General features: G+C 39.9%; 1 protein-coding gene across 10 annotated transcripts in view; it reads right to left on the reverse strand.

The window, feature by feature from the left end:
- The window catches only part of LOC122552997 (mitogen-activated protein kinase kinase kinase kinase 3), a 297,582-nt gene that overhangs the window by 29,655 nt on the left and 254,115 nt on the right, over positions 1-13,812 (reverse strand). For all 10 annotated transcript variants that reach the window (XM_043696372.2, XM_087991550.1, XM_087991549.1 and 7 more), the window contains 4 exons: positions 11,086-11,170; positions 10,928-11,007; positions 10,644-10,704; positions 2,010-2,127 (listed from right to left, as the gene is read on the reverse strand). In XM_043696372.2, the coding sequence (XP_043552307.1) occupies positions 2,010-2,127; positions 10,644-10,704; positions 10,928-11,007; positions 11,086-11,170 (344 nt within the window). The remainder of the gene's footprint in view (positions 1-2,009; positions 2,128-10,643; positions 10,705-10,927; positions 11,008-11,085; positions 11,171-13,812) is intronic.

The raw sequence follows: 13,812 nt of genomic DNA on the forward strand, positions 1-13,812 counted from the left end.
ATATGGATATTGCCAGCATCTGTTGCCTATCATTAATAATCATTGAATTCTAAGCCATTTCAGAACGCAGTTAAGAGCCAACTACAAGTTGAGAGTCTGGATTCACTTATATACCAAACTGGGTAGAACATAGAATATCGAACTATACTGCGCAGGACAGGTCCTTTGGCCCTTGATGTTGCGCTGACCTGTGAACTATTCTCAGCTTGTCCCCTACACTATCCCATCATCATCCATGTACTTATCCAAGGATTGTTTAAATCTCCCTAATGTGGCTGAGTTAACTACATTGGCGGGTAGGGCATTCCACACCCTTACCACTCTGAGTAAAAACCTGCCTCTGATATTTGTCTTAAATCTATCACCCCTCAATTTATAGTTATGCCCCCTCATACAAGCTGACGTCATCATCCGAGGAAAAAGACTTTCACTGTCTACCCTATCTAATCCTCTGATCATCTTGTATGTCTCTATCAAATCTCCTCTTAGCCGCCTTCTTTCCAATGAGAACAGATCCAAGTCTCTCAGCCTTTCCTCATAAGACCTTCCCTCCAGACCAGGAAACATCCTGGTAAATCTCCTCTGCACCTTTTCCAATGCTTCCACATCCTTCCCAAAATATGGCGATCAGAACCGTACACAATATACCAAGCGTGGCCACAGTAGCGTTTTGTATAGTTGCAGCATGATATTGCGGCTCCGGAACGCAATCCCTCTACGAATGAAACTTAACACATCGTATGCCTTCTTAACAGCACTATCAACCTGGGTAGCAACTTGCAGGGATCTATGTACATGGACTCCAAGATCCCTCTGCACATCCACACTACCAAGAATCTTTCCATTGACTCAGTACTCTGCCTTCCTGCTATTCTTTCCAAAGTACATCACCTCACATTTAGCTGCATGGAACTCCATTTACCACCTCTCAGCCCAATTCTGCAGTTTATCCAAGTCCCCTGCAACCTGTCACATTCTTCCAAACTGTCCATTACTCCACCGACTTTAGTGTCATCTGCAAATTTACTAATCCACCCACCTATGCCTGCGTCTAAGTCATTTATAAAAATGACAAACACCAGTGATCCCAAACAGATCCTTGTGCCACACCACTAGTAACCGGACACCAGGCTGAATATTTTCCATCAACCACCACTCGCTGCCTTCTTTCAGAAAGCCAGTTTCTAATCCAAACTGCTAAATCACCCTCAATTCCATGCCTCTGAATTTTCTCCAACAGCCTACCATGTGGAACCTTATCAAAGGCTTTACTGAAGTCCACGTATACCATGTCAACTGCCCTACCCTCATCTACATGCTTGGTCACCTTCTCAAAAAACTCAATGAAGTTTGTGAGACACGACCTGGCCTTGACGAAACCATTTTGACTATCTGAAATCAACATGTTGCTTGCTAGATGATTATAAATCTCATCTCTTATAATCCTTTCCAAAACCTTTCCTACAATATAAGCAAGTCTCACTGGTCTATAATTACCTGGGTCATCCCTACTGCCCTTCTTGAACAAGGGTAATGATGAGCATTTATAATAGTGATAATTCTCATGGACATCAATACTGATATGAGTAGTCAATTCCATATTGTATTAATTAAATTTAAATCCAGTTACAGCAACGGTGGGATTGAACCCAGAACATTAGCCTTGGCCTCTTGACTGACATTGACAATACCATAATATATCATCTCCCTTTGACATGGGTTGAATGAACAGGAGATGGGCTTAACGGAAGAGAGTGAATGCCTTATTTTTACTATTATTATTGAGTGTATTTACTTGACTGTTTAGGAAAGATCCAATTTTAGCAATTCTAATCACCAAAACATCCTGGAGCAATATTCCCACAACCTTGATTTCAAAATTAAAACAAAATTAACATTGAAGCTATTGAATAACTCAACCATGTACGTACATTTGCATTTGACTTCAATAGCAGCCAATTTCTGACTGTACCCATAACTCTTCTGAGTATGAAAGAATCTTCTCTTACCTTGGAAGTATTCTGTCAGGAAGTCTATATGCAGGAATAGATACAGGCAATTTTTGCATTTGTCTGGCGTACTCAAAAAGACCCAACAAATTATGAGAGTACAGTTGGGAAGCTTTTCCTAAAATAAAAGTAAAAGAAAAATACTGTTCAAGCATAGTATAGACTTAAAAAAATCAAATATCATCCACTCATTTCCTCAGATAACTAGACATAACTTGATAAGGAATTCTTAGTTTATGTATTTATTTTTGAATTAATTTCATTTACTCACTGACCCTGGTGATTTTCAACGATTATGTGGAGGAGTAGGTTGATTTTTCATTTTGGTCATTTGGAAGTACAGTTAGATGCAACTGTTCAAAATGCAAGAGTGTTTCCAAAATAGTATAAAGGTAGGGATGTCAGGTCTTTGATGCAGTACAATGAAAATGCAAAGGTACAAGCTCAAATCAGAACGATGTGAGACTTTGAGGGGGGTTTGGAAAGGAACTTAGAGGTGATAGATTCCCATGTAGATTCTTGCTAGCAGAGATGCAGAGGATATGATGCCAAGAAAGCCAGGTGTGATCTTAAATTGATCGCGCATAAATATAAAAGTTATCATAAGATACATCACTGTGTAGATGCACGCAAAGTGACCCGGCAGGGGCATGCAAGTCAGTAATGTCCCTGAGCTCCAAACAAAGTCCTTAAGGAGCTGAAGTGATCTGAGAGTTGGTCACATCCCACTCAAAAGAATTGGAATAGTAAACCTAATGTGATTATTTTACATGACTTCTATAATTGGTACACAAAGAAAACTGCCATTGAAATATTCAGGCTGGATTAAACTAAAATGTTCCTGAAATGAAAAGCCAGAAACAAATTCCCCACCCCTTACAGTCTCCTAATTATGAACATTTTAAAAACCTATTCCAGCCTGTCAAGATATTTGCACTTCAATTCTGGCCACTCGCTGATTCAGATTTTAGTTGCTCTATCTTTTGTGGCAGTGCAATCAGTGATGGTCTGGAAGGTAGTCATCTACTCTCTTTGCCATTCCACTTATTTACAATATTTAGTGTAGGAAAATTTCCATCCTGATCTGGTTTGGCCAACATATGACTCCAGACCAACAACAATGTTGGCCTTACCTGCCCTTTGAAAAAGCTAGCAAGCAACCCAGCTGTATCAACCATTAGAAAGTCTCAAAACAACAATGAAACCCAATAGACTGGCATCAATTAAGGCACTGGAAATGACAACAGCAAACACAGCCCGATTGAACCTGCAAAGTCCCTACTAATTGGGGATTACATTGGGAGAACTGTCTAACAAACTAGTCAAGTAACAGCCTGGCTTATGGAATCATGATTATGATGTAGTTGTGTATAATGTATGTCCTGTTCTACCAACATGACAGATCCAGCACGGTGGTGTACAGTTGGTAGGGATACATCCTGGAAGCCCTCAACGTTGATTCCAAACACCATTAAGTGTCATGGCCTCAGGTCAAACTTGGGGAAGAAAACCTCTTGCTGATTATCACTCACTGTCCAACTTCAGTTTACAAATCTGTACACCTCCACATTGAATGTCACTTGGATGCAGGATGGAGGACGCACTCTGGGCAGGGACTTCAATGTCCACCACCAGCAAGAGTGGTTCAGCAGCAGCATCACTACTGATCAAGAATCCATTAGCTCAGTTAGCTGGATGTCTGACTTGCAATGCAGAATGACGCCAACAAAATGGGTTCAATTCCTACACTGAGGTCCCAACTGAGGTTATCACTTCTTGACATTTCCCCTTGCCTGAGGTGTGATGACTCTCATATTAGGAGAAAGTGAGGACTGCAGATCCTGAAGAAGGGCTTATGCCCGAAACGTTGATTCTCCTGCTCCTTGGATGCTGCCTGACCTGCTGCGCTTTTCCAGCAACACATTTTTCAGCTCTGACTCTCATGTTAAACCATCATCAGTAGTTTCTCTCTAGTGACAGAGCAGACCAGATAATGGTGGCTTTACCTTACAGACTGAACTAGTAAAGTACTAAATGATATAGCTGCTTGACTGAAACTGTGGCAAGTGATGAGAGAGAGCAAGCTACGGGAAAAATAAAAATTTGACCTCATCCTCACCAATCTGTCTGCTACGGAAACATCTGTCCATGACAGTATTGATCAGTGTGGCCACTGCAAAGCTCTTGTAGATGCAATGTCCCGCATTCATATTGAGAATACCTTCCATTGTGCTGTGGCACAATCACAATGCTAAATGGAACAGACTTTGAATTGGTCACGCAAATAAGGACTGGGCATTAGCCCAATCTATAACCTCATGACCTGGAATATCCCCACTCTAAATCATCATCAAGCCTAGGGATCAACACTGGATCATAGAAGAGTGCAGGAGGGCATGCCAGCTAGTTTTAGGCAAACCCAAAAATGAGGTATCAACCTGAAGCCATAAAACAGGACCACTTGCATGCTGAACAGCAGAAGCAGCAAGTGACAGACAGAGCTAAGAAGAAATCCTACAACCATCAGATCAGATCTACGCTTTGCAGTTTTGTTACATCCAGTCATGAATGGTGGTGGACAATTAAACAACTCACTGGAGGAGGCTGCTCCACATATATCCCCATCCCCAATGATGGGGAGCTCAGCATATTAGTGCAAAAGATTTGGAACAATTTTCAGCCTGAAGTGTCAAGTGGATGATCTATCTTGGCCTCTTCCAAAGGTCCCCAACATCACAGACGCCATCCTTCAGCCAATTCGATTCACACCATGACATCAAGAAATTATTAGGAGACACTGCACACTGCAAAAGATGTGGGCCCTGACAACATTCTGGCAATATTACTAAAGACTTGTACTCCAGAACTTGCCACACCCTTAACCAAGATGTTCTAGTACAGCTCAAGCACTGGCAAATACCAGACAATGTAGAAAATTGTCCAGATACGTCCTATACACAGAGAACAGGACAAATTTAACTTAGCCAATTACTGTCTCATTAGTCTACTCTCAATCATTAGTGTGGAAAGTGTCAACAGTGGTAAAAGGTAGTACCTGCTCAGCAATAATCTGCTCACTTTGGGTTCCAGTTTACATTCTATAAGGGTCACCTGGTTCCTGACCTCATTACAGGCTTAATTCAAATGTGGACAAAAAAGACGAATCCCAGAGGTGGTCAGAGTTAGAGCTCTTAAAATCAAGTCTGCATTTGTGGCATCAAGAAGCACTAACAAATCTTAAATCAAGGGGAGTCATGAGAATAGGGTTCAGTAACTGTCAGAGGTCAGTTAGCTCAGTCCCAGAGCATTGCTGCACCTATCTTGTCACCTTTATTGGTCTATGCAAAAATACACCAAGGTCCCTTTACTCCTGAATCCCCTTTAGAATTGCACTCATTATTTTGTCTTGTCTTTCAATGCTCTTCCTACCCATGTGCATCACCTTACACTTCTCTGCATTGAAACTAACTTGCCACCGACGTGCCCACGCTATTAACTGGTTTTTGTCCTTTTGGAAGTCCACACTGTACTCACAATTTTTTCAAAGTTTCACATCATCTGAAAATTTTGAAACTGCCACTGCACATCCAGGTCATTAATATATATCAGGAAAAGCAAAGATACCAATACTAATTCCTGGGTAGTAAACTATAAACCTTCCTCCAGCCCAAAAGATATCCATTGACCATGACTCTGTTTCCTAACACTCAGCCAATTTTATGTCCGTGTTGCTACTGTCCCTTTTATACCATGATCTACAAATTTCGTCACACGTCTGTTGTGCTTCATCATATCAAATGCCTACTGGAAATCCACGCGTACCAGATCAACATAGCCCTCATCAAGCCCTTCTGTTACCTCTTCAAAACACTCAGCAAATTAAACAAACATGATTTTCTCTTTAGAAATCTAAGCTAGCTCTGCCTCAGCAATCCACCTTTTCCCATGAGATTAATGATTCTCTCTTGAATAATTGCTTCCAGAAGCTTCCCCATCAAAGCTAAATTGATTAGTCTGCAATTGTTGGGCGATTCTTTACAACATTTTTAAAGTAAGGCCATAATATTCACAATCTCCAAGCTTCGGGCACCTCCCCCAAGTCCAAGGATGCATGAAAATTTATAGTCAGTTTCCCTGCAACTTTCACTCTCATTTCCTTCAAAATCCTTGTATGCATCTCATCCAGTCCTGGTGCCTTGTTAACTTTAAGTGCCAGCCTATCCAATCATAGAATATCATATAATCATAGAATCCCTATAGCGTGGAAACTGAGCCTATGGCACAACAAGTCCACAAGTCCAAAGAGTAACCTACCAAGAACCAATCCCCTACTACTCTACATTTACCCCAGACGAATGCACCTAACCTACATGTCCCTGAACACAATGGGCAATTTAGCATGGCCAATTCACCTAATCTGCATATCTTTAGGATGTGGGAGGACACCAGAGCACCTAGAGGAAACCCATGCAGACAGAGGGAGAATGTGCAAACTCACACAGACGGTTGTCTGAAGCGGAAATCAAACCTGGGTTCCGGGCACTGTGAGGCAACAGTACTAAACACTGAGCCACCATGCTGCCCCTAAAGCTTCTTCCTTATGAATACTGAACCACTCTAGTGACAGAGTTTCCTGCTCATGGCCTTAGCAGCATCTCTCTCTTTGGTGAAGATAAACGCAATGTATTAAATTAATACCTCAGTCATGCTCCTGCTGAATGTGTAAATCAATTTATCGTCCTTGAATCGGCCCAACATATCGGCCCCATCCCCTTTAACCACTTTCTCACTATTTATATGTCTACAGAAAACTTTGGGACACTGAAAAATGTTAGGTGCTAAACTTTTCTCATAATTCCTTTTTGTTTCTCATTTCCTTTTTCATCTCCACACTAAACCTTCAATATTTCTCTTGGTTCTCAAGTGTATTTTCTATCTTGCATTTCTGTCATAAGCATAACTTTTCTTTCTAATATTAATTTCCACCTCCTTTTTTTGTTAAGGGTGTGTTTATGGGGATGTTGCAAGTATTTGGAACAGCATCATTAAGTTGCGATAGATTCAACTGGGTTTTCAGATAAATTATGTTACCCTATATTCTGTTCTCTTCTGTTAGTGTATAAATAAATTCTTGTTTGTTTAAAATCGAGTGGTTGGGCAAGCTGCATCACTCCTGGAATATCCACTATCCACCTACTTAAAACAATTAGAAAAGTTAGGGTCTGGGTTACCTTCTTGAAATGTTTTGAAGTGGTCTTTCCTTGTCCGTAACAGCACATTCCAGGCACTTACAATCCACCGTGCAAAAAAGCTGCCTCTTACATTTCCTTTGCCCTGACCTTCCTTCACCTTAAATCTATGTCCCCAAGTAAGTGACATTTCTACACTGGGAAGACGACTCTGACCATCCCTTCTACCCATGCCTCTATGGTTTTGTAAACTTCTATTAGGTTTCCCATCATCCTTTGACATTCAAGTGAAACAAACCAATTTGTCCAATCTTTCCTTACAGCTAATACACTCCAAACTAGGCAACATCCTGATAAACCGTTTCAGTACCTGCTCCGAAGCCTCCACATTCTTCTGGTAGTATGGTGACCAGACCAAATATGGTTAGCTGAAGTTGCATAACCGTTGCAACATACTTTGCCAACTTTTATACTCTACAGCCCAACCAATGAAGGCAAGCATGCCATATGCCTTTGTACCACCTTGTCCACTTGTGTTGCTACTTTCAGTAAGCTTCTACGTTTAGATTCCTCAGCATGTTGATGCTACTAAGGATTCAGCCATTTACTGTATCTATATCTTGACTTTACCTGTATCATCAGCTCTTGGAAGACAGTCCATTGTTCAGCTACTGTTGTTTCCGCCAACTTCTTGTTCCAGTCATTCCCACACAGCAATGTACTTGCCCAACTGAAGTCAGTTCTCTACCAACTGATTTTTCTTACCCTGGACTGTTACATGTCATTCTCTACCACCATTCTGAACCTTATGATACAATGATTGCTCTCTCCTGAATGTTCGATAACTGGCACTTGAGCCACTAGACTCATCTCATTTCCAAGGGCCTAGTCCAACAATGTATTCTTTCTTCTTGTTGGAAATATATTGCTGTCAGAAACTCTCCTGCAGACAATCCAAGAACACTTGCCCCTCACTATTCCATAAACTAAAAATACAGGGTGTATGTTTGGGCAATTGAAGTCCCCTATTATAACTACTCTATAATGTTTGTATTTCTCTGTAATTCCTCTACAGATTTGACCCTCTACATTCCTTCCATTAATTGGCATTCTATAGACTATACCTAACAATGTCATTGTTAGTTCGAGCCAAATTGATTCTGTGCTTGAGCACTCTAAGACATTCTCTTTCTCCAGCATTGTGATGTCCTCCTTAACAAATACTGCTATCCCTCCTTCACTGCCTGCTTTTCTATGAATTCTGAATATCTTGCACCCAGAAATATTTAAGACTCAGTCGTGTCCTTCATTGAGCCAGGACTCTGATCTCCAAAATATCAAAATTCCATATGGAAATCTATACCTGTAACATCTCAATCTTATTTATTATCCTGCATGTATGTGAATACATGGTAAATAGTACAGTAAATAAGATTTAAAACTCAATTTGATTTTCCTTACTTTGATTTCACCTGACTAGCTAATGACCATGCAACTGCTAGTTGTGTCTCTAAGTATTTTATGAACCCTGGTCTTCTCCTCTACAATTCTCCCTTGGTTCCAACACCCCTGCCAAACTATTTTAAAGTTTTTAAAAATGTGTTGCTGGAAAAGCGCAGCAGGTCAGGCAGCATCGAAGGAACAGGAGAATCGACGTTTCGGGCATAAGCCCTTCTTCAGGAATGAGGAAGAAGGGCTGAAGAAGGGCTTATTCCCGAAACGTCGATCCTCCTGTTCCTTGTATGCTGCCTGACCTGCTGCGCTTTTCCAGCAACACATTTTTAAGCTCTGATCTCCAGCATCTGCAGTCCTCACTTTCTCCTATTTTAAAGTTTTCCCAACAGCATGAGCTACATGCCCTACAAGGAACAAAGTCCCAGCTCTGTTCAGGTGCAACACATTTGGTTTGTACAGATGCCATCTTTTCTAGAGCCAATCTTAGCATCCCAGGAATCTAGAACCCTCCCTCGTGCATCATCTTTCCATCTTCGCATTCATCTGCCTTATGCTCCTATTTCTGTACTCACTTGCTTATTGCAGAGAGTAATCTGGAGATTAATAAAATGATTTTTTTTGATGAAGTAACAGAGATGGTTGTTGAAGGCAACGCAACAGATTTGTTGAAATGCATTTTCAGATGTGTTGGACAAAACACCAAATGAAGCATTAGTTAACAAAAAGATGTTGCTCATGGAATAGGAAGGAGAATATCAGCTTGGACAAAAAAATTACACAAGAACAGAAAACAGCACATCATGGTAAATGGTCTTTTTCTAGATCAGTATCAGTAGATTGATAGATAATGCTTCTCAAAAGTCAGTGCCAGGACCATTACTACTTTCAATAATATGTACATGTAAAATAACTAGATCTATATATATTTAAAATATCAATTGCTGATAATATCAAACGTAGAAATGCTGCCAGTGAGGATGAGATTAATTGCAACGGTACATAAATGGGTTGGCAGAATGGGAAGATTAAGTGCAGACAGAATTTAATACAGAGGAACCTCTATTATCCAAACGTCAATTACACAGAACAGTAAAGCTGAAGGAGACGTCATACATAATTCATCATGTAATTATGAATTGTGTGCAGGGACAGAGAGACTTGGGGACTCATGTATATAGATCTCTTAAGGTGGTGGGATATATAGAAAGAATAATTAGCAAAGCTTATGGGGACCTTAGATTTCATGTATGAAAGTATCAAACAAATATGTTGAACCTTCATAAATCTCTGTTTAGGACACAAACAGTGTATTACATCATGTTCTGATCATTACACTTGAGAAAGAATATGAATGTGCTTGAGATACTGCAGGAAAAATTTAAAAAACAGTTCCAGGAATTTTACCCACAAGATTAGGTTGGAGTAGCTGGGTAATGCTACTTTGAAGAAGGCAGTTGATAGGCAATTTGATAGAGGTGTACAAGATTATAACAGATAAGATAGGCTAGATAATGGAAAGTTGTTCCCACTTACTGTTGGTATAAGGACCACGGGCACAGATTTAATATTCTGAATAAGCGATACAGTGAAGAGGAGGAAGACTTTCTTTCTAGGCACTGAGTTGTGATGACTTTGAATTCATGGCTACAAAGGTGGTTTAAGCCAAAATGATCAAATTATTTGAAAAGGAAATTGAAAAGGCACTTTGGAAAATTAACTTGCAAGGCTATAGGGATAGAAGGGAGGAATGGGACTAAAAGGGTTACTCTACATCGAGACAGCCAGCATGGGCTCAATGGGCCAAATGACCTCCTCCTGGTCCCATAACAACTATAACATACTCTTGCTTTAAGAGCTAATCTTGTAAACTACTACACAAGTTGTAAAAAGCTCTATATATGTTGCAAAGAAACATTTCTGTCTCTCATATGAAAGAACTGTTGAAGTGGTTTACATGATTTCAGATATCAAGAAGTTGTACAAAACTTACCAGATATTGAAAGCAATGCATTGTTCATTACATACAGCCATGTACACCTCCTTTGGACTAGCTAAAATAAAAACAAACACATTGAGCAGTTTAAAGCTTAAACTGAAAAGATATACTCCTCCCCTCAGAAAGTCAAGCTAATTTGTTTGATCTATTTGAATACACAACTAACTTTCAAGTAGGATTCTAGGAAGTACATCAGCAAGATACTTTTCACTGATCTAAGGAGGAATTAAATGTTAAGCATTGCTTAGAATAAAAGAAACTAAAAAAATGAAGTTTACCTGCTCCATTGATGTTTCATGTAATTCATTAAGGTTTAAAGTGTAAATGCCTTCTTCAGCACCAAATATAAGGTACTGATCTAAAGAAAGTAAATAACTAAATTAGAATGCAAAAGGACAAAAATGTCTAATTTTTTAGTTCCAGAAATAACAATTACCTCTAGTGTCTGGATTAATCCATGATGTTGCACAGTGAATTTTCAGAGGGCAACCATTGAAAACCTTAGAGAAACAAGCACCCATCTGGGAAAAAAAAATGATTTGAAATTATTTAAAATAGCACTGCATTGGTTACTTTACATGATAGGATTGCAAAATAAAAAAACACACCAGCAGACATTCTCTTTTCAATGACAGCAGGGCTGTTTAATCTATATAGAAGGGCTATTTTACTGAATCTGTTCCTCTTTTTACTTACAAAGATCAAACATTTCACAACGATATACCACAATAAATAACGCACAACTTTCTTAAATAGCAATCACACTACTGTAATAATTGTAAGATTAAACAATGATAGGAAATGTGAAATAGGAAATTTTAAAACTACAGCCACGGCAAAAGTCTTTTGCAGTTAGTGTAGTTTAATTCTCATCCACCATGCTCGGACCATGCGTTACAGCATGTTACTGGTTAAATGGTCACTTCTGTATTTGGACTCCTACAACACCTACTTCCAGCTTTTACCTTTTTTGGCTGCAAATTTATTTGATAGTGTGGTATTACCACCTAAAAAAATCAGAACAGAATAATATGAACTACATTCCCATTTAAAACTTGCTGCTTACTTCACATCAAATTTTATATTTTCGTTAGAAATGATACATTTTGATGATTTTTCATTACTATCAAAATCTGCAGATTCTGGACCAGTACCGTGTGTTTCGCAATTTGCTATTATATGAACTTTCAGCAAAGCAGTGTTGAAGGGTTTCTCATTTACAGTCGTCCTTCAGGTCTTTTTACATTTACTCAGGTTCTCCAAGAATAATCCTGTTCCTTCTTCAGCCATAATCCAACCTTTTTGCATTCAATTAAACTCCATGTTCAACTGGATCACAACTAGTCCAAACAACTTCCAGTCCCCTCAAAACAAAATAACAAATCACATCTAAATCTCCCTCAGGAAGGAAATCCAACTCATAATTAATCAAATTTTTGACGGACAAATTTTTTCACGCCTCTCAAAGCTAATAAACAATTATCAGCTCCTCAATGGACACAATCACTGTTTATTTCTATCTTATCAATGTCCTTTATTTTCTCAAACGTCCAACTGAAATCCGCATCCTTTCATTTCCATTGTTTATATTCAAAACCTTGAGCTGTTCTCTCATGTCAAAAACAGTCTTAATCTTCAACTGCTTTCACGTCCCTTTGAAGACCACTCTGCATTTTAACATTTTGCTTGGAGTCCTAGCCCTAGGATATAAGATAAAGACTAATATCTAATTGAAACCTCACAACTCTAGCTGTTGTTGACCTTACATTTTGTTCTCTGTTTAATTGTATTATTATGGTGATCAATTCTCTGAACAGCTTGAGTTCTTCTAAAATGGAATTAGATGAGCAAAGTCACACACTTCCTCTGTTGAATCTTCACTTTCATAATCATTCTTTCCCAGGTCCTCAAACTGCTTCTAATGCAATTATGTCATTTTCAAAATGAGACCAAATCTATAAACTGTACTCCAGATATTGTCTGACCAAACCCTCGTACAGTTACAGTAAGACTTTCCTGTGACAATCTATTCCCTCTGCAATATTTAATTTCCATTCATTATCATTGCTATACCATGTGATGTAATCAAGCTTTTTTATATTCATTTGTACTGTTAAGGCACCCATCAAAAATACAGAGGAACCTCGATTATTTAAATATCGGATTATTCAAAGGAGATCTCAAGGCCCCCATAGAAACATTACATCAAAGATGCGATTCCAACATTGATAGTGTCTTGTTTATAGTGATTAAAAGTGAACTCGGTTTACTGAAATGCTGCCGAGAACAGTCCTGGACATCGATGGGAGCCCAGGCACCATCTCCAAATGACTGACCTCCTGCCCCCTCTCTCTCCCCCGCAACACTTTCCCTGGAGTTCTACACAGGCGTGTACCCTAAACCCCCTTCCTCAAATAATCTCTCCAACATTGTCCTGTATAGGGCAGAGGTGGAACTTGTCAAAAAAGTTGCAGTAAAAAGGTGTGTGTGTGCGTGTGCATGTGCATGAGAGAGAGAGAGAGAGAGAGAGAGCGCAAGAGAGAGAGAGAGAGACAGAGAGAGATAGAGAGAGACCCTCCCCTAAAAGGCAGCAGCAGCCTTGTCGTTGGTATCAGTCCCGCTGCCTTGGAGAGGGGGTGGAGGCAGGCGGGGCAGATAGAGCTGGGGGACGGTGTCAGATGGAGTCTCGCGCACAGTGTGCTGCTGCCTTGTCTCCTGAGCGGGGAGCGGACTTAACAGGAAATTCAGAGCCCCAGAGGAAAGGCTCTGAATCAATTAACCGAATAATCAATTATCCGAACAAAATGGTGGCCGCCCATCTTGATTGGATAATCGAGGTTCTTCTGTAGTCCATAAAATTTCTGGTGACGAGCTGATCCATCGGTTGCAAAATTCGACTGTTCAAAAGGCTGCCTTTAATCCTACCAAGGATGTAATGACAGCAGAACTTATCACAAGGTTTCCTATAATGTTGCCTCTAAACTGCACTATCACAGGAGAAAGTGAGGACTGCAGATGCTGGAGATCAGAGCTGAAAATGTGTTTCTGGAAAAGCGCAGCAGGTCAGGCAGCATCCAGGGAACAGGAGAATCGACGTTTCGGGCATGAGCCCTTCTTCAAAACCTGAAGAAGGGCTCATGCCCGAAACGTCAATTCTCCTGCT

Source organism: Chiloscyllium plagiosum, unplaced genomic scaffold, assembly GCF_037043375.1.
Source record: "Chiloscyllium plagiosum isolate Xiang-an unplaced genomic scaffold, Cpla_swu_hap1 HiC_scaffold_10, whole genome shotgun sequence".
Taxonomy (NCBI): Eukaryota; Metazoa; Chordata; class Chondrichthyes; order Orectolobiformes; family Hemiscylliidae; genus Chiloscyllium; species Chiloscyllium plagiosum.